The sequence below is a fragment of the Arvicanthis niloticus genome, chromosome 15, assembly GCF_011762505.2.
Source record: "Arvicanthis niloticus isolate mArvNil1 chromosome 15, mArvNil1.pat.X, whole genome shotgun sequence".
NCBI classification, from domain to species: domain Eukaryota; kingdom Metazoa; phylum Chordata; class Mammalia; order Rodentia; family Muridae; genus Arvicanthis; species Arvicanthis niloticus.
In genome coordinates this window covers 68195238-68215925 of record NC_047672.1, presented here as the reverse complement: position 1 = coordinate 68215925, position 20688 = coordinate 68195238, and the positions used below count along the sequence as shown (strand labels likewise).

Genomic DNA, 20688 nt, shown 5'->3' with positions numbered 1-20688 from the left:
TAATATCTCAGCTTATTGTGTCTAATATAACCACAAATTGAGTACTAGGATAGGTAACAAATTCATAACTTAACATATATAACATTCTCTTCACAAATTGTAGTCTTGATACCTCAGAAAATAATAAAGTATTTAGCAAAACCAAAGATGTTCAGAAAATCAAGTCATTACCCTAGATGTGACATTCACTGCTTCACTGAAACATTTTTAAAGCATCTGCAGTATAAGATGTTGAAAAGCAATGTAACGAATGACCCATAAAGACGTTGAGGCATACATTTTATATATGACTATGATGCCACACAAACGGCTCTGAAGACTTTGAATCTTGCTTCTATGCTGTCTCTTTCCATTAAGCCATCATAAACAAAAGGCTTCCCTGCTGCCTTCAAAGACAATTCTGACTTGAGATCAGCTCCATAGGACATTAGCAAAATGACAAATGACTTCTTGTTACTTGGGAAAATGTTTGTTATGCACCATGCAAACATTTTTACAGATGAGATCTTGAACTCCATTATGTCATATTTATTTATGCTCATAAAACTCAGTCAAGTGAAAAGATCAGAAGTCCGACCATGAGTCCAACATCATGTCTAATACGTTGGATAAGCCAAAGAGCACTGCAATTATAAAGTCAGTTGTTCAAACATCTAACATCTTTAGTCTATGTTCCAAGAAAAATAGAACCCAAGGTTCTTGGAGACAGCACTAGCTAGTGCCACTTTATTCTAGGACATTTACATACTTCATTTGTGAGAAAGCCATTGCCTTCTAGATGGAGAAACTGAGGTCAGGGAAGTTAAGCAACTTTCCTATAATTTATAGCCAAGTTGAGCTTAAATATAAGTAAAGATGACTCACTCTGACTGTAGGGAGGTAGCTCTTAAGGCTTGGAAACTGGAACAGGGTGCATTACAGACATGAAAAATTTGAATTGCCATCTCCTATTCATGATGATTGAATATTTGCATGTTTAAGAAACTTAGAATAGCTTAAGTTATTGATAATAACCATCAGTCAGTCCTTTTCCAAATCCACATCCCTTAGATAGGGTACAGTAAGGGTTTGGTAGACAGATATAAACCGTAGGAAATAACATTGCATGATTTAATCAAAGATATGACATTGGCAGGAAATCAGAAGTGGGTGGATTTTTCATTCTAGCCTCTAAAGATGTCTTGACATTGTAGTATCCCAAATATTATGCTCACACCTTTTAGAATATTGATTTTTATTATAGTGGAAACACCATCATAGTTGAGGATATAGCATATATGAAAAGCTGGAATGCCTTTTGTATATACAGTCTGCTCTCATTAGCTTTGATGGAAAACAAACATTCAATTTTTCTCTCACAAACAGTGATGTCTATGTCAAATTAGAGACAATTCTGGATGATTATTTGTCAATAGTAAAAAATAGTCTTTTAAAAGTTAAAAAACATTCCTTCCTGATTGTAATATTTTATTATGCATAGAACATGACATAAAACATTTCTTACCTTTTTGGATGAGATTTTCATTGTCGTTATGGGAACATGATTCTAAAAGATTAGAAAATGTACATTACTTGTTCATTTGATCTTTATAAGCAGTTTTGCATGTAAAATTTCATTTGTATAAAAATTCAAAAGTCATAATTTTTTTCAGAGTATATACTCTCTGTAACGTGTATTTCTTCTTTGGGACTACAGATAGACTTGTATAACATGTTTAATCTTGAAAGAAGTACAATTATCACATATTAATTACAGTGAGCACTAAAATGAAAATGGACAAATGAGATCATTGAACGAAGTATTTTGAACATTGACTAGAGCATCAGATCTATGTGCAGGAGGAGGCTGTGCCAGGAAAAACTCTGCAGAAAACACTGTTATTATTCACCTTTTAAGAGTTGTTTAGAATGAATGTGGTATGCTAAACTCTGCTATAGAGTTCTCATTGGTAAAAACAAAGACATATAAGGGTCTTTTTGTGAACAGATTCACTGCAATGTTAATTCTTCTGAAAGCCATTTGATAACTTTACTTCCTATATATTATCTATTAATTTTAAACTTAAAGTTAAATTTCTGAAATACTGATGATGACCCATGATTAATTCAGGAAGGGAGAAACTCCCAAATCCAATCATTCCCACCATTCTAGTTCCATCGGGATGCATATATTTGTAAACATTTAAAATGGAAAATGGTGTTGCTAACTCTCAGTTGCCATGATTTGTATTCTCCTTCATTAACATGGTCACATACACATGTGCAACAGATGTGATGATTTACTGTCACTGAATCAATTGCTAAACTTGCATCTCACTTCAATTTCAGCTTAAAGAAACTAGACACTTTCAGAAACGTGAATATAGGATTAGAAGGGAGGTTATTGTTCTGTGATGTGCAATAACTGCTCCTGTTCTTTACAAAAGCCACACAGCATTTCTGCAGTATGTCCATATGACACATGGCCAAGAATATTTTCTATTTAACTCTATTTTATCTTTACATGATAATATATCATGCACACCTAATGTTCTTTTACCTCACCTCAAAAATCTGACATAAACACATGCCAAAGACAATTACTACACTTTCCAAGAGTGGCTTTGACTGCTGTATCAACAACCACACAGACATCAGTAAGGAAGCTCAAACACCTTTTCAAATGATGTCCCACACATGAATTGTGAGTGACTGTGTATTTCCACTGGGAGTTTCTTTTTCTTGATAATAACAACAGAACAAATCATGTAACAGTCCATACATAAGTCTCACTTGATCAGAATAATGCACATGTTTTTACAGCTTTTCCATAATGTATATGATTAGACTTGTGTCATACTCACTTCATCAAACATTTCCAGATAACCAAAACAGATATTTCAGTATTAAAAACGAAGTGTTTGCACTATACAACTTTTTGTTATCTTCAGGAAACATCAACTTGTCCCTAGTTGGTTGCATGAATAAAAGTATACTATGTAATACACTTTTAGTTAATGCAGTGAAACATTCTATTTCTTTACAAAGCCAAGCATGCAAAACCTGTTGGGACAGATACAGTCAATATTGATTTTAGTGGGATAGTCACAAAGAACCTAGTGCAAATTGGAATCAAGTACTAAAAAATTACAAATGTATTAATACACTGGATAGTAGTTGGAAAATCTCCAACTTATATTAGACTCCACTCATTGTTATATTCTTCAATTTTAAAATTTAATTGCAAAATCTACCAGTGTTGTTTCTTAAGCAATTAGGTGCTTAGGAAACCAATAGCTTCACTAAGCACAATAATGATCTTAATGAGACAATCTGTTTTCAGTCATGTCAGCTAGGCAAAACACATAAGTGGGTGAGAGTCTACTTCTGGAAGTTCCAGGGTACTACCAAGTAGATTCTGCAGTCAGAAGCTGGCTGTGTTCTCCAGGATCCCATGTCTTTTAACTGGCATAGCTGTAAATAATGGTCTATCAAAGCCCGTGTTCCTCACAAAGGTTTCTTTACAATTTTTTTTTTTTTTTTTTTGCTGTGTTGTCCCCAATTTTTCAGATTAAGGCCATTATAAAGGAGCAATGGTCAGGCATAGGAAAGAAGCAGCTAGGTTAGAGCAGCATAGATTGGTTCTGAAAGTTCCCAGATACCTGAAGAATAGGCAGCAGGGTATGGTGGCCTCAGACTATTATTGCAGCACTGGGGAAATCGAAGTGAGCATGTTTGAACTTGGAGGCCTGCCTTCCTATCATCCGAAGGATTGTCTAAAGTATGAAGAAGGAAGAGGCATCTGGGTCTCTGTCATGGGCAGAGATCTTAATGAAGTGAAATTCTGCAGTGTACACTTTGTACTTTTATTTGTATTTCCTTAAAAAAAAAAAAACAAGATTCAAGGAGAAAAATACAGTGAAATCTAAAGTACAGACAGGACGTAAGGCTTCAAGTGCTAAGAAGGGACATTTGTTTATTTAACCAGCGTGGTATTTGAGTGAAAAGCAATGAAACAACAGCAGCTTTTCTTGAAATGACTGGTTACGAAACTGTGAGGAAGCTTATCTGTAATCACTATGTGAAGGCATGCGGGTTACAGTGGCATGTGAAGGGAATGATAAAGCCTCCTTCATTACAGACTTCCCTAGACCTTGGCCAGAGGGGCACATTTTTTAAAAAATAATGATGACCAAATCTCTTTGAGTTGTGATGATAGCTGGTAAAAAAAAAAATGGCAGCCTTTTATGTTGAGATAACTTGAAGTATAAAATATTTCACAAAAAATATTTGTTCTCTATTTCTCCTTTTATCTGATGCTTTCCTACTCTTAAAATTTATTACATTTGCTTATTTAATCTTTTATTGCCTATTTTTACTGGCTAGAGTAAAGGAATGATGTCATCATTCATGTGATGAGATGGACAGAAGAAGTGACCAAACCTTAAAGACTTCCAGCTCCTCCAGAATGAGCTCCCCGCTGGCAGAGCTGTTGGTAGGAAGGACTACGACCTTCTGCACAGTGCCCCGATCTAGATGGGAGAGAGACAGGAGATGCTGTAGAATATTGCCTTCAGACTCTTGTATTGTTAACACAAGAGCCCAGTCCTCAAACAGATTAAGCATTTATAACACACTGAATTTCTGTCTAATTCCATATATTTAAATTGAGAATATACAACTAAAAGGAAAATATGAAATTTTATATTTTGCTTAGTATTGATTCATAGTTATCCAAAAAGAAACATGTCTTCTTTATAAATATCATCCACATGTGTTAAATCGAATATTGTTAGTCCGGCATCCATAATTACATACATGTGTGTACATGTGTGTGATTGCCCATTTGCATGCACAGACAAACACATGATTATCAATAAACCTATAAAAGAAGTTGTCATTAAAACCGTTCTTACTTTTCCAAGCTAGAATTACAAAATGATAGTCCTATCATTTTGTTAACATTTAATCTGTTTTGTTTTCCTTATCTGAGGAAGTCCTAGTAAAAAACATTGGCTACTATAACAGCATCAAGTCACTTGTCCTGGACAACAGATGTTGATTATCAGTTTATACAAGGTAAAATATCTTACTCCCATTACAATGCACAGTTGAAATGATAAAAAATAATTGTGATTTATTTTAGGTTAAAAATGTTATAAAATAACCTTACTGATAAGATTTTATTTATAATTTGCCAATATTTCTTAGGTGTTCTTAAGATAGAAGGAAAATTTTGAAATGATATGGCCTAAAACAATGTAAAGCAAAAATGTTCTTGTATCCCATAGGCATATTAGATAATAAGGGTATTACAGAAAATGGTTTCTAGGCTGAAATCTATAATTCAGATTGTTTTATAAAGTCATGTAGACACTTTTATGCATATGATGGCTTACTTTACCAGTTCCATGAATTTTAGATCTAAGAAAACTAGTTGAGATTTAACAATGGGAACATGAAAAAAGACTGTAAATAATTGGGTAAAGAAAATGTAAGTACTAATTAAAACAAGTTACTCTTAAAATAATTCAAAAGATGGATCATAAATATCAAGTTATAAATATTCTCAACTGTAATTGTGACCTTGTAATTTACAATTACCCACCAACCTCAACAGATAAGATGGCTTTTTACAAATTTAGTTGAGAAATGTCCACAAGAAGAGTTACCTAGAAGCAAACTGAAGGATTTTCTCACTATGAATCATTTAGTTATTAATACTACAAATCTTAAACCTTAATACCTAAAATCGGCTGTCAGTCTATAAACAAGAGTTACTTTGATACAAAAATTTGTAGTTGTGTTTACAATTCATGTTTTATGAACCTTATCAAAAGATTCACAAAAGTACTTATTTAAAAAATCATGGCTTACAAAATAGTACAAACCAATAGAATGATTTGTAATAGAAAGAATATTACTAAAAGATATGCAGAACAGTAAGACCCAGTGTTTGCTAGAACAATCACTAGATTTAGAAGGGTGCAACATAGGAGTGTAACTTTAGAAGTGTTCAACATTATTCTGTGAGTGCAATGCACTGTATAAAGCCAATCAAAACTTAATTGTGGTTCCAAAGCATTGAAAACTCCTTGTGCAATTTAAGCCCACATTATTTGCTTCTCCGAGCAGCTCCCTTAGAATCAGCCCAGGCAATGACTTGGGATATTTTCCTTCTAGATGATAATATAAATATAAATTTGCAGTAAGGAACCTTTCAGAGATGCTATACAAATATATCGTAATGGAAATAGATGAATGTGGTTCAGATGTTCCTCATTTTCAAAGAACTACGCATCAAAATGATCAGTGGAGACATCCAAAGGAACAGCATATAACCCAAAGTCCTAATTATAAACCATGAGAGTATGACATCTTAGAAAATAATGTGTGCTTCCCCCTACCTCTCTGTCTCTCTGTCTGTCTCTCTCTTTCTCTCTCTCTCATGTATCTGTATCTGTGTCTGTCTGTCTGTCTGTCTCTGTCTCTTTGTGTACATGTACATTTATGCAGATGATCTTGTTGTATTTGGGAGTCAACAGTCTTAAAGGGCTTAGAAAAATCAAGGCAAGAGTGAGAGTATCCAATTTGATTAACATTATGTTATGATAAATGTTATAATCTCTTTCTTGCTCCTTCCTTTAATGTATAAGGACTATTAGCATTCCAGCCTTCTCCATGGCAGTAGAGACTTCCTTCACAAAGCTGTATCATGGTTACAGTGTCCCTCAAAGACATAACATATATGTGAAAGGTTCAAATAGTTAGGTTGCTTTAGCCATTCTATAATGTATATACATATCAAATGGACATGTGTTTACAAAATACATGTACAATATTCACTTTTCAATATAAAAGACAAATAATGGCATGTTCTCAGACAAGTCAGAAGCCTCTTGCTATTTTCTAATATGTTACTGTACTATGAAAGCAAATTTTGTATGAATCATCAGCCCTTCTAAAAGGTTCTTGGTAGAGATACTCTATGAAAAACTATGAAACTGGCTCATAAAATATGGTGAAGAGTATGTATTTGACTCATTCAAAACAAAGCATAGATTATCACATGTCTTTTGGTTTCCTTATTTTGGATTTTTAAAAATTTATCTGGTATGATGATTGCACAGAAAATACATTTACAGTATCTCAGGCTGTATAACTCATGTTAAAGTAAATTTTGATTATCTGACATCCAAAGGTTTTCAGTGAGTAAGAATATAAAGATGAAAAGATAAATAGTCTCAAATGTCCATGGTCTAAAATTTATGGGTTTTTAAGTCCAGTGTTCACATTAAAATGTTAGGCATTGTGAGATATACATTCCAGAATGGCCATAAAGTTTCCCAGTACTGACATCCACATAAAGCCATCTCTGTATCGTTCCCTTTGAAGAAAATATGGTTATCAGATATCTTCCTTTTAGGGCTACTGAGAATGGCTTTCTTTGAAAGTATTCACTATTATAAAACCATGGTTTTTTCCTTTGAAAAGAGTCATCCCCACAGTAGAGTCACAGTGATGCAGTCTCTCACTTTTTCTCCAGCTTCACTTGGCTTGTGTGTACACAGCCCATACTTTCACAGTGGGTGTCTGTTACTACAACTTATATTGAACCATTTTCCCTCCTTGAATTAATATCAACAAGTAGCTTTTGGAAAGAACATGTCTTCTATTCTCAGTCTACATAGTAAAGGATGCCTCTGCTGTTCACCAGCTCTATGGAGACCTCCCATAACAGCATCCTTGCCTCTGTGCTCACACAGAAGTAGGACAATAAAATAATCAGGGCCAGGGTTTAGGCCACAGCATGTGTTTCCTTCATCAGGGTATTAAATTCTTTCATATAACCTTGCTAGTGTCATTTCTTCTACTGTGCATGAAACTCCCTTGGAGTGTTAGCCACACAGAAGGCAGAGCTGAAAGATGCTACAGTGAAGTTTTGTTTTCTAATGGGAAGTCTTTTATTGTGTTAGTTAGCCTGGGTAAGGTATGTGGCCATTTTGGCTGAGTTCTTGCTAAGAATCAATAATATAGAAATAATTTAAAACCATGTTTGGTCTGGTACATAGGGAATCCTCAGAAGGTGAAAGCACTTTACCTCTATTTATCTGACCTATCAAACCATGGATATATTTAATTATCTTTTATTGAACCTAGCTTCTTCATCTAGACTATATAGATAATAGATCCCTGAATAGATTAAAGCACTGATGATATGCGTGATTAACCAAGTCAAATTTAGAAGTGGTTTCAATAATATAAACATACCAGGATAACAGAAGAATCATTAATATACATTGATTAGTTAATTTCCTTTGTTATTCAATATATAAAGAAACTTCCCTAAATAAGCATTCTTTCTGATTCTTTATTTCTATACTATCTAGATTTCTTTGAAATTGTGACACAAGAGATCACAGCAATAATCCTTCGGGTGCTCTTCTGTCTTTAACCAAAGACCAGTCTGCATGCATTACACAGTAGGTGTTAGCTGTCTCAAGCAAGTGATGAAGCATAGCTCATTACTCAGCAGGTCACCCAAGTCATCATTGGTATTTATCCCCTGCTTGCATTTTAACTGAAGTCCCCAGGTTTCCCTGGAAACAAGCTGTGCTTGCCATTGGACTGGAGAAACCCTGCCTTCTTAATCAGGTCCAGTCCCTCCCCTCTCAGTGGTTGCTAACTCCTGAAAGAATTTTAGTCAAGCTGGCTTTTCCTTGTGTTACCCAGTCACATAAGCACCTATGCTCAGGGCGGTCACAAGGCTGATTTAGTGCCCTTTATCACCTTCTTAAAAGTCTTCTTTTTGTGTTGTAGAAAGGGACACCGAATTTTCTTTTATGCCACACCCGACAAATGAGGCACACAGTTGTGATTCTGAGGGCTTACTAATGAGTGACCATTCACATCAGGTAAGATGCATGTGGCGCTTTACTCTTTAGAAAAGACAAACACAGACTCCCAACTTACACACTACTCTTTCCTTTTTGCATATGCAACTCAGTGACTCCAAGTAGACTAATCTCTTCCTTGTCTATTTTCATCTCAGTGACTCTCATTGTCATGCAAGTTCTAGTATTTGTTTTAAAAGTCAAGCATTGGAAAAGAATACACAAGTGTGTTAGATGCTCACACTCCCTTATTATCATTTTCAGAGTCAAGTCATTTATGGAAGGAACAAAATGGTAGAGCCAAGGCAAAGCTGGAAAATCTCAGGCAAATGAAAGCTTTGTGGACATCAAGGAAGGGTGACTAAGCTCCCTGCCTTAGCAGTTTACAAACCTGGATCTAATCAACTGGCTACCTCTTTGAAAATCAGGTTAAACATCCAAGGGGAAGTAATTTTCCTGCTTGATAGCCAGCACACTGCTGATATGTTCTTTTGTTGCTACTTTTATAATGTGAAAATAAAAAGGGAGGAAAAAGTGTCCTTGCCATAGTCCTGACATATGATGGAAGAACTGTTGACATTCTCATCAGCCCCAGTCACAGGTGCTGACCCTCCTCCACCCTTGGCCATCAGTAGCATCTTTTAAGGGGACACACTTGAGCCAGCAGCATCCATCAAAGCTAAGTTGTCAGTCTTTTTCACAGTTGGTTGACAGGAACGTCTTTAGGATCATAAAACCGTGCATGTATCGTGTACACCTAAATTGAAAAAAGGTTTCCTTGGGGAATAACCTTTCAGAAAGTTACAATTTCTCTCTGTATTATAAATAAATAGATAGATAACATAGAATTAAATGATTTTCAGTTTCACTTGCTGATAGCATTTAATTTTATTTAGCTCCTTAGCACCTCAATCATGTTCAATTATATAAATTTACAAACATGTGGCCTTTAGATCACCTCAGCCAAAGTCACCAACAGAGTTTACTAAAAATACAGATGATGCATCCCATGTTAAATCACAGAAGGCATTTTTAGAGGTGCTGCATATGTATAAACTTTACAGAGAAACATATGCCTGCTCAAGTGGTTGAGACTCTCAAGTGTAATTGTCTCAACAGTATCATTGTCATAAATGTATTTAACTTCTTTGTAGTTGCCACTATTCATAAGCAGAACTGCCAAATTATTTCTGATCTATATTTGTGGAACGTTATTTCCATTTTGTATACATTAAGCTAAAATAACACATGTATGAAAAATCTCAGTCTAATGTATGAAAAAATCTCATGTACAATGTAATAAAAATTATGTAAAATTCCTATGAAAATTATAATCAGTAAATTTCAGATACTTAAAAAATCCAAACATATAATAATGAAATTTCACAAGAATATCCAATCTGTAAAATTACTGTTACTGGTTAAAACTGGAGTGGATATGCCAATAAGGAGAGAGGGATTTCAAATCCGTTTGAAAGAAATATAAGGAAAATTTTTCTTGAGGACACTTATGATCAATGGCCACAAGGAGTCTAGGAAGTTAAAACATTTCCTCCAGGAAACATTGTAACGATGAGTAAACCATATGAAAAACTCATTCTAATGTCATTAATTAATTGTGTTCATGGATTAGTGTTCAAGTACACATACACTTACCATGGTGTAAGTGAGATCAGAGGATAACTTGTAGAAGTATATTTTCTCTGATTATCATGTGATTTACATTAATCAACTTGGGTTTGTTACCTTGGATAAAACATGTATGTTCCTGTTGAACCATCCTTCCAGGCCTCATTAATATTATTATTATTATTATTATTATTATTATTATTATTATTATTATTTATATATATATATATATATATATATATATATATATATATATATATATAGGTCATATGTCACAGGATCCCAACTTGCTGATCCTCAGGAGCACTGCTCACTCTGCCTGGGGACAGTTTCCCCAAAAGAGGTTCTGAGAATGCAAGCACAGCATGGAGATCACACTGAGATAAGGAGCAGATAGTGGAATTTGGAGTATCAGAGGACAGTGCAGCTGGGCAAGACTTGTGTGGAATGAGGTGATGGGTAACTTCACTGTGAGCAGCATAGGGAGGAGATATGGGAGACTGTGCAGTTGTGGAGAGGGAAGAAGGGAAGCAAATGTTTTTGGAAGCCAAAATGTTAGCCTCACTCAGATCTTACTAACACATTGAAAAATTCCTGGTGTCCCCAAAAGACTGAGATTTAAGTTGATCATACTTAAAAGCAAGACCTTGTTTGGGTCTAACCTAAAAACAAAACAAAACAAAACAAAAAACAAACAAACAAAAAAACCCAGTAACCTGGATCAGTAAGCAGAGTAAGCCTTTCTTTGCCAACTGACTCTGCCTGCTTGTGACCCTGGGATTTTCCCAGATTTTTAATTTTTTAACTTCCAGAAAAGAAAAGTTAGATTGAGATGGTTAGATGGTGACAATTTTATTTGACATAAGGGATGATAACCTGGAACTTATTTTTCTTCTTTTGTAAACATGTTTTTACAATAAATGTTTACAGCTTAATACAAACTAACAAACTAAAAGGAGATGGAGTCAAGTAAACCTGCAGAGTGAAATCAATCCGAGTGTGTTTTTAAGTACACAGTTTGTACATCCCCAGAAGAGGAGCAGCTTAAGGTTCCCTGCTATTAAGGACACCACAGCTGTGTTTCCGCAGCAGCAGTTGTTGGAAGGCTTGCTTCCCAGAACTTTGTTCTGTGAGGAGCAAAGCTCTGCTCTATCATGGTTGTCTGCAGCGAGCATCCAATGGCCAAAAAGCTGCTTGCTCAGCAGTGCGGTTGACAGCACATCTTGACCTGCTGATCAGTAAATTGTGTTCATATCCATGTAATCCAAAACTGTGGCCTAAAAATTCCTCTGTCTATAAAATACAGATATTACATTTTCCCAACACACCTAACAGGCTGCTCAAGATCAAAGGAGACACAAAGTATGAACCTGCCTTGTAAACTCTAAAGAGAGTGTATATAAGTGAATTTTCTTTCACTTTCTCTCCTTAATACTAGTCTCACCACCTGTGATGACATTCAATCTTCTTATAAACAGTGTTTTGTTCTTTAATTTCTAAACTGCTACCAGCAGCTCCAGCTAGGAGCAGTCACTAAAGTTTTTATTTTTTTTTATTACCCTCTTCTTTTTTTTCTTTTCTCTGCTCTCTTCTCCTTTCTTGCTTTTCTGTTTTGTCTCTGCCATTGCTTTTTATGCCTCCCTTGCCTGGTGGTAAGCATCCATTACTCTAGCTTGGCCGGTGAGAGGCGATAGATAAATCTTTGAAGCTCACTGGCCCATCATGCTATATCTGGTGATTTTTGAGCTTGGGGAAAGATTCTGTCTCAAATAAAATGAAAATGTGATAGAACACAACACAAAAACATACAAAGATACTTTACTCACACACATACACATTTAAAAATAGCTTCAGATTTCAAACAAACATACTTTCTACAAATAATGCAAGTGGTTCGTCTGGTCCTAATTAGGATGCAACAACATATTTATAAACACAGAACTCTGCTCAGCCTTTCTACTAAGTCCTATAAATTACTCAGGGAAAGAACTTCTCTTCTGAAATTTTTAATTGTACTGTCACTAATGAACCTCTTTGCAGCGCTATTTTAATTGTAAGATGCACTCATCTGCATTAGCTTTGAAGTTCAAATTATTTGCACAAAATGGTTTGAAACAACCTTTTTTTTTTTTTAGATTTACAGATAAGAAAGCCCTCTTTCCCCTGTGATCATATCCAGACCCACCATTAACTTCCCCTTGCTGGCCTTTCCCTACTGTCTGGTTACTTCTATATACAAATAAAATTCCCTCCTCAATGCCACTAGTAAATAAGAAGATAGTATAATGTACGAATTAGCAGGCAACAAGGATATTCAAATATAATGGTCTTGTCCATTGCATCTTTCTGCCAGCCCTTGTCTTTTCTCAAGTTCATCATAAGATCACTTCTTTTGATTCTACACTTAGTTTGTGAACAATCTTCACTCTTACTAGAACATACTCTTAATTTTCTTACTCATCCATGGAACTCTCATGGTTATATCATTTCAATTATAATTCCTAGCTGGGCTTCAGTACTGTCAGGATTCCTCTAACACATACTTGGCTAATGAGGCTCCTATCGCTATCTGTAGCACAGCACTCTCTGCTGAAGTGTATCTGTGGTAACACCCTCTTTGCCTTATCCTTCTGGATAGTCCACCAAAACTTCAATCTAAAGTGAGGCAGACTTCAGCTTTATTTCAATACTGTTTCCAAAGACAACACAACCCTAAAGAAGCCATTTAGTTCATCAAATTCTCAGTTTAGAGACTTATAAAAGGGAAGAAGAATTTCCTTTAGTTGACACAGTGTTATTCTAATAAAACTTTGAAATGATACTGTTTACTAAATATAACATAAAGTATATATTAATTACACTATAAATTAAATGATAGCTGTATTTTCATAGAAAACTTAGTTTTTGATAGATAAAAAGGCTAAATGTGTCATTCAAAAAATTCATATTTTCCAATGCTACTGTTCATTGATTTGATTGATCAGTGCTGTTCCTTTCCATCTATTTGCAAAGTTACAAGTGTGTGTGTACATGTGCATGTGTGTATGTGTGTGATGATGAATTTGTCACTATCTCATCTTCTTCTCTGCATAATTCTTAATTTAGATAATCCCCTTCAATCTCCAAATTCCAGCTCCTATTTTACATAGGCACTCTTTTATACCTTTGCTATTTTTCTCTTGGTCATTTTAATGTATTTCCTGCATTAGTATTATGGGGTAGATGGAATGGCTGAGTGGGGAGTGGTAACTACTCAGCTGAGTTGGGATCCATGTGGTGGAGGAGACAAGCAACTCCCAAATATCTCTCTTCTAACTTCCGCATACATGCCATGTCATGAAGGCCCATGCATGCGTGTTTGCAAAATATACATTAAAACATAATATTAAATGCTTTAAATTGAATATAAATGTGACTGGCATATTTAAAGTAAACACTCTACAAATAACCTACTTGTTCAACTCATGGAGGAGCATGTGACTTTGCCAGTAGGCAATAGCAAACTGCAAGCTGATAGAACCTCAGTTTCATGATTGTGTGTATTGTATGATACTCAGTCTTAACAGATTGAGAAAGTGACCCTGTCTACCTTAAAGTAACCAACTAAGCATTTTGATTACAAGACATTGTGGTTGGTTATTATACTGCATCTCAGAAATTTAGAAAGAAGCTTAAATTGAAATATGATACTATCTTTATGCATTGGTCAGTGCCGACTTTCCTTTCAATGTTTAAAAACAGAAAATTTGATTAATCATTATTTTAAATTTGTTTATATTTAACGAACTAAGCTAGAATTCAAAAGCTGATTGAATTAGTTTCAAATTGCTACATAAACAACTATTAGCAATTTAATGTTTTTGAATAGCACACATTGTGCTCCTCTTAGGATTATGGTGACTAGAAATTCAACATGGATCTCAGTATGCCAAAATCAATACTTTCAGCTTCTCATTCTGTACATTCTAGGGAGGATTGGTTACAACTGTTTAGAAAGAGACTTCTATATTCCTCCATATATGATTGATCTCTTCCATCTCCAGGGATATCAGGGTTACATTTTTGACATTGCTTCCAATGTCTTCCATCTTCTTTACAGTAGCCAAGGACAATTCCTCTTCTCTCTCTCTCTCTCTCTCTCTCTCTCTCTCTCTCTCTGTCTCTCTCTCTCTCCCTTCCTTCCTTCCTTCCTTCCTTCCTTCCTTCCTTCCTTCCTTCCTTCCTCCCTTCCTTCCTTTCTTCCTTCCTTCCTTCCTTCCTTTCATTCCCTTTCTTTCTTTCTTTTTTTTCCTAAGAAACTCAAGTTTCTGTTGAGCACACCCACACTGTTTGAAAAAAATGCCCCCCTTCTCAAGGTTGGAAACATCAAAAACACCTGGGAAACCATTATCTCCAATTCAGGGACCCATGAGGAAGAAATATTTGGATGCTCAATATTCTGCAACTACAGGAGTGGGAAAGAAAATGAAGTATGGACATTTGAAAAGTAAAACATATGATTTTAATCCCATAGACTTAGCTCAGAAGTTCTACCTTCAAACATTTCTATCCTAATGTCCACTTCATTCTAAACACATCTCTAATTTTCTAAAAATTAAAGCTTCCCAAGAGGAATCATTTTGTTTTTGCCAGAGCTGATTCCCACACCAAAACCCACTAAGACAAACATCTAAAGGCTTATGGTGAGTCATAGGAGGCCCAGGTTGCTGGGCATTCTTCTAGGACGAGGACTAGGACGAGAGCTAACCCCAGGAAGCTGGCAATACTGAAAGAACACAAACCTAGCACAACGATTTACTCCTGACACAGACAACAGACTTTGTAAATCAACATGGGAAGGGTCAGAACACCCTCATGCTACTGCGGGAAAAGGACTAAACCCAGACAACGGCAATGAGATTTGACTGTAGTTGTCCTCAAATCAGCTAGAAAAATAGCAGTACTTATGTAGAAAACAGAGCAAATTACGCAATTTCTTTCTGAGACCTCTTTCAAACTCAGAACCACTTCAAATATATCAATACATGCACAGAAGCACAGAATCCATCCAAGTAAAGCACAAAGGAACTTGGCAGGCTTCCCTATGTGTTTAGCTAAATGTGTGAGACATTTTGAATACAGGTATAATCTCAAATAAATGTAGTGATATTCCAAAACCTTTCCCCTGAAATAAAAAGTATGTGCCTCCATGTCAAAATGAAATATAGCAGACAGGAATGTATCAAATTTACAGGTTAAGTTTTAGCACTGTTAATCTATACTCAAAAATCAAGTCCACTTCATCGAAAGGTTTGTCTTTGTCTTCTCTGTCACCTTGTTAGGTACATCTGGCTCACATGTAGATCCTGGTGACAACGTGTAGATGAGGTTAAGTGTATGATATTGTTCTCACAAAGGAATGCCAAGGCCAGTGTTCTGTCAACTCATCAGCAACATCAATTTGACAAGTGTGGATAAAATGGGTTTTTCAAAGTCAAATGAAAAAATGAACTTAACTTTAGTAAAAGAGAAATGTAGGTAGTTTATGTTAACTAAACAGAAACTTAAAGTTAAATGTCTAGAATGTGAAATTAGTCATCAGGTATTTGTATTCTGAGTCTATTGTAGCCATGACCTAGAATGATGTCTAACCCAATGCTGGATAATACATGAAACTAATTTTCTTACTCACCCAAATAATTACGATAGAGCAGCTACTCTGCCTCATATATCAGTCCAGGAACTGGGTTTTCAATAATAAATATCAAATCAAGTCTCTTGAATTCACGAAGCCTACCTTCTTGAGGTTTTGGTTATGAGACTAAAATTAAGGGCCGTGTTATCTCTCCAGCTCAATGAAGCCTATTTTCTTAAACTTACTCAGAGAAAATTTATGATGGTTAGATAAAATTATTCATGTACCCGGGAAAAGTTAGCATCATTGTGATAATAATAAGATATTTCAGAAAGGATAGTATTAATTTATTTACTTAAATACAATGGTGAGCAATGTGTATTTTAACCAGTCTAGATAACCTATGAGACTTTTTCTTCCTTTCAAAGAATTCATTTTCAAAGAATGGCTTAAAGAGAGATATTCTGATGTTTGAAATAATTATTTTCAGGGATTATAAATATATTTTGGTTTTAGGAAATTTTCATTTCATAGAATAATTGATTATCTTAAATAGTTTTCTTGTGTGTATATGATACACGTATGTGTGTGTGTGTGCATGCATATGGGCCTTCATGTGTATATGTGTTTCCAGATATGTCCTGATTACTATCTGGAGGTTCATGAATAAGCAAAACCACCTTCTTTACATATTCTCTGTGGTTAACTGCTGGATAGGCTGGGTTTTCACACTTCCAAAGAGTGTCCTGTCTCTAACTCCTATCTTGCCACCAGATGCTAGGATTAAAAATGATATGCTACCATTGCCCTTGGCTTTTCAGCAGGTTGTCAGGTTTCATGGTAAGACCTACACCCAAAGAGCTAGCTCTTCATTCTACAAGGCATTGTTCCTGGGAGAACATCTGTCTTTGTACAGAGGGTCTGCATGTGACTATCTTCTTTCTTTTTTTTACTTCTTTTCAGCCTTCTCTTCTTTGCTACTCCATTGCAGGATGAAGCATCGTGAATTATCACCCAGCCCCTAAGTTCAGTAGTCTTTCTGCTGTACTTTATCAGTAATGCCTGCTATAAAGGTCCCTGTTGAACCTGTTATTAACTTTCACAAGTTTCCAACTCCTGTCATGACAAGCAGTGACCCCCTACTGTTATAAAGCCCCATTGATTTTAAAAAGACTTGTTCTCCATTCCCAAAATAACAGAGAGATGCCTACATCATCCTTGGAGTGTTTTCATGTGTAGTTCTCAATTGATGGTAGGCTTTTCCCAACTCAAACACATTTCTACAGCTATCAAATTTTACTTGAGTATTTTAGAGAGTTCTCTAAAACTCAGCCTTCCTGGCACAGCAGCTCACTCAGAATGCCATTTCAAGAGTGGCGACTGCCAACACCTCTAGTTATAAAGAAAGCAGTTATTCTGTGGTGCTGCCAGGCAGGCATTTTCAGGCTCTGCTCACACATGTGGCATGTACTTCAAAACTGTGCATACTGGGAAGACTTCCTGGAGCCAGCATTCCAACTTAGGACTCATCAAGTTAAATGGAAGCTAACAAGACACATAAAATGGTACATTCCATATAGGAGTTGTGATGCAGGACCACTCTCACACTGATCCTATCCTAAAAATCCCACAATGTTGTTAAATCATCCTAAATTGTTGATCCTAATCAGAAAAACACTAACCCATTCATCAAAGATCGAATCCTGATTCACCTGTAGTGCTAAGAACAGAAACTGGACGGAATGTGTCTGAACCCTACCCAGACATTTAAATATTTTCATAACTCCAGAAGCAAGGGGAAAACAGGCTAAAATCTCTTGACTATGTAATAATGTCTGCTCTGGGTCATACCCTGGATGCTAGTGATAAGTTGCAAAGATAAAGGAGAATTATTAATCCCATGATAGCATTTACCAACCTTCCTAAAGAGTGATACCTTTAAAACAGAAAATTGAACATTAAGGAACAAAACAAATAGTTGATTTTACTTACACACAAACACACACACTAAATTTCTTAAAAGTGATTGGTAATTTTAAGAAAATTATTAAGTACACTCAACTTAAAATTTTACTAAAATTGCATGCAATATAATTCAACATAAAGGAAATTTTATTTGGAGAAACGTGAATGCCTATATAGTCTCCAGGGATTAGAAAATACCTTTTTAAAGACTAATTTTATGAAATTCTACATTTATCAACCCAAATAAGGGAAAGTAATTTTTTTTCTGTCAAAGAGCAATGAATCTCTATAGGCTTTGCTGTCTGTAACCTATCTCCAGCCCAGCTGATTCTCTTCTCCTACCACACCTGTCACTCCCCTCTCTCCTTTCATTTAATATTTTTGTTCTGACCTCATGACACAAAAAGAAAAATTTAATTTCAATTTTTTTTTTTACATTGGGTCATTAGCCATAGCCTTTAACTGCTGAGACAACTCTTCAGCCTGATAATTTCACCTGGCAGTCTGATGATGCAGTATAATTATCATCATCTAAGACTCAGCTAAATTCTATAATGATAATGAGTTATAATAATATATATTATATATGTATATATATATATATATATATATATATATATAATATATCAAAGTTTGAGTATACAATAATCAAAGTTTGAGCCCATATGACCAAATTGGAGGTTCTGTAGGCTACAGTGTCATTCATAATACTCATACTAGGTACACTTACATAATTATATAATATCCTATTTGAATACTAATGATCTGTCACGTTACTTTTCTCTATGGAAACTTTCTTGATAACAGACATATTCATTGAATCCCCCTGAAGGTCTCAAGATAGCAGACTGTAAGGGAAGCCATGAGAATAGCTTTCTTTATTGTCACCATAATTGCTGTGCCATATTCATTCATGACAATGGAAATACTCTCCTGTACTTACAAAATTGGCAACATCCAAAGAACTTGACTTCCCTCACTCACATACAGAATTAGCTATGCATAAGACAATGATTAAATGATTTTCTCAAAAGCCATTTCAGAAAAGGTTAATTGGTTCTCTGATGATGATATACACAAAGAAACCTTTTTCAAGGAAATGTCTTTCCATATCAGTGTACTATTTATTCCTGCTCCATGAATGTTGAAAGATTTGCTCAAAAATTACAGTGTATTCTGACTGGACACCATAAGTAATGGTCAGTGGTTAAGTCAGCGACCATCTTTCCAGAACGATGCTGTGGGCAGAGGCCTTGCCACAACATGCACTTTCCACGTTGGATGGAGTTCTCAAGACACTCCTGAGGCTTCGCAAGCAATCATTAGGAAAGCCTCCACTAAAATTAAAAGCATATGCCCAAACACAGTTTTTGAAATGACACACGTGTTTAAATAGACACATCAAAAGTCTTTGACTTATGTGGGAAGAAAAGCCAAAGCATCCTTGCAGAATGCTTCTTGCTGTCTTCTATTTAAATAAACATTGCAGAACAGTTTTAAAAGCCTTAAAAAGTCCACCCATGAAATCTACATTTATTATGTAGATTTTCACAAGAAAGCCATCCCAGGATGACATCAACATTCACCTTGTAAACAGGCTTCAAAAGAAGCAATCATCTAACTAACAGATGACAATCATCTAATTTACAGACACCAGGAGCAGTGGGGCTCTAAATTGCCACTGTCTTTCAAGAAATATAGGTTGTTTTCATGAAAACTCCATCTTTGAATATTTTGTTGTTCTAAAGAGAACTCTTTGTATTAATTTAGGAATCATGTAATGGAGCATATGTATATGTAAATGAAGATTGTCTTCTGGGAGCATGTATGAATTTATTTTATTACCAGGGTGACAGTGGACATACACTTTAAATTCATCCTGACAAATATTTACTAGGTTGGCAAAAGCCTGTGATATGCATATGGAGCAATGATGGGTTACGAAGAGATGAAAGCATAAGATCAGTGTGCCTTAGAGAATGCAATACGGGAACGTATATTAAGCATTACATAGAAAGTCTTGGAAGAGTTTGCACCACAGTATCGAAATGCTCATTCATCTATTGGTTTGCCCAGGATTAATGACAAGACTTAAAATTTGTTTGCTCATGATACATAATTAAAAGTGGTCAAAGAATATATGAGAATAAGAAGGCATGGAAAGAACCTCCAGATATACCAATGTACAAGAAGAATGAGGACTAGTATTTGCATGCCCCATGGATAAAGCAACAGATAAGGAGAAATTCTGAAATTCAAAGCAGGGAGTTATTTTAGTGGTCATAGCACGAGAACACTCAAGAAGTCTGCAGTGAAATACCATTGGCAGTGGGATGAATACTCACTAGTGCTTTGTGTGTGGGAAGAAGCTTTCTAAGCCAAAATTGGTGTAGGATGAAATAAAAGGATCTAGGGATTGAGATTATAATTGACAGCAAAGGTCCTAGCGATGGCAGGATAGATGAGAGATAAGCAATGATTAGATTAGGAAGGAAGGATTTTATGCTTCAGAAGCCACAGAAGCAAAGCAGGACCAGCAATCACCCAGATTCTTCTAGGCATGCCAAAGAACACATTTTAGAAGATTCTGTGTCTCTAGTATTTCAA

The 20688-nt window shown here is 35.4% G+C and overlaps 1 protein-coding gene across 1 annotated transcript in view; it reads right to left on the bottom strand.

Annotated features, from left to right (window-relative positions):
* The window catches only part of Sema3c (semaphorin 3C), a gene marked incomplete at its 3' end in the record, with an annotated part of 142079 nt that overhangs the window by 12930 nt on the left and 108461 nt on the right, over positions 1 to 20688 (bottom strand). Inside the window, exons 13-14 of the mRNA XM_034519619.2 lie at positions 4423 to 4511; positions 1505 to 1546 (exon numbers count right to left, since the gene is read on the bottom strand). Of these exons, the coding sequence (XP_034375510.1) occupies positions 1505 to 1546; positions 4423 to 4511 (131 nt within the window). The remainder of the gene's footprint in view (positions 1 to 1504; positions 1547 to 4422; positions 4512 to 20688) is intronic.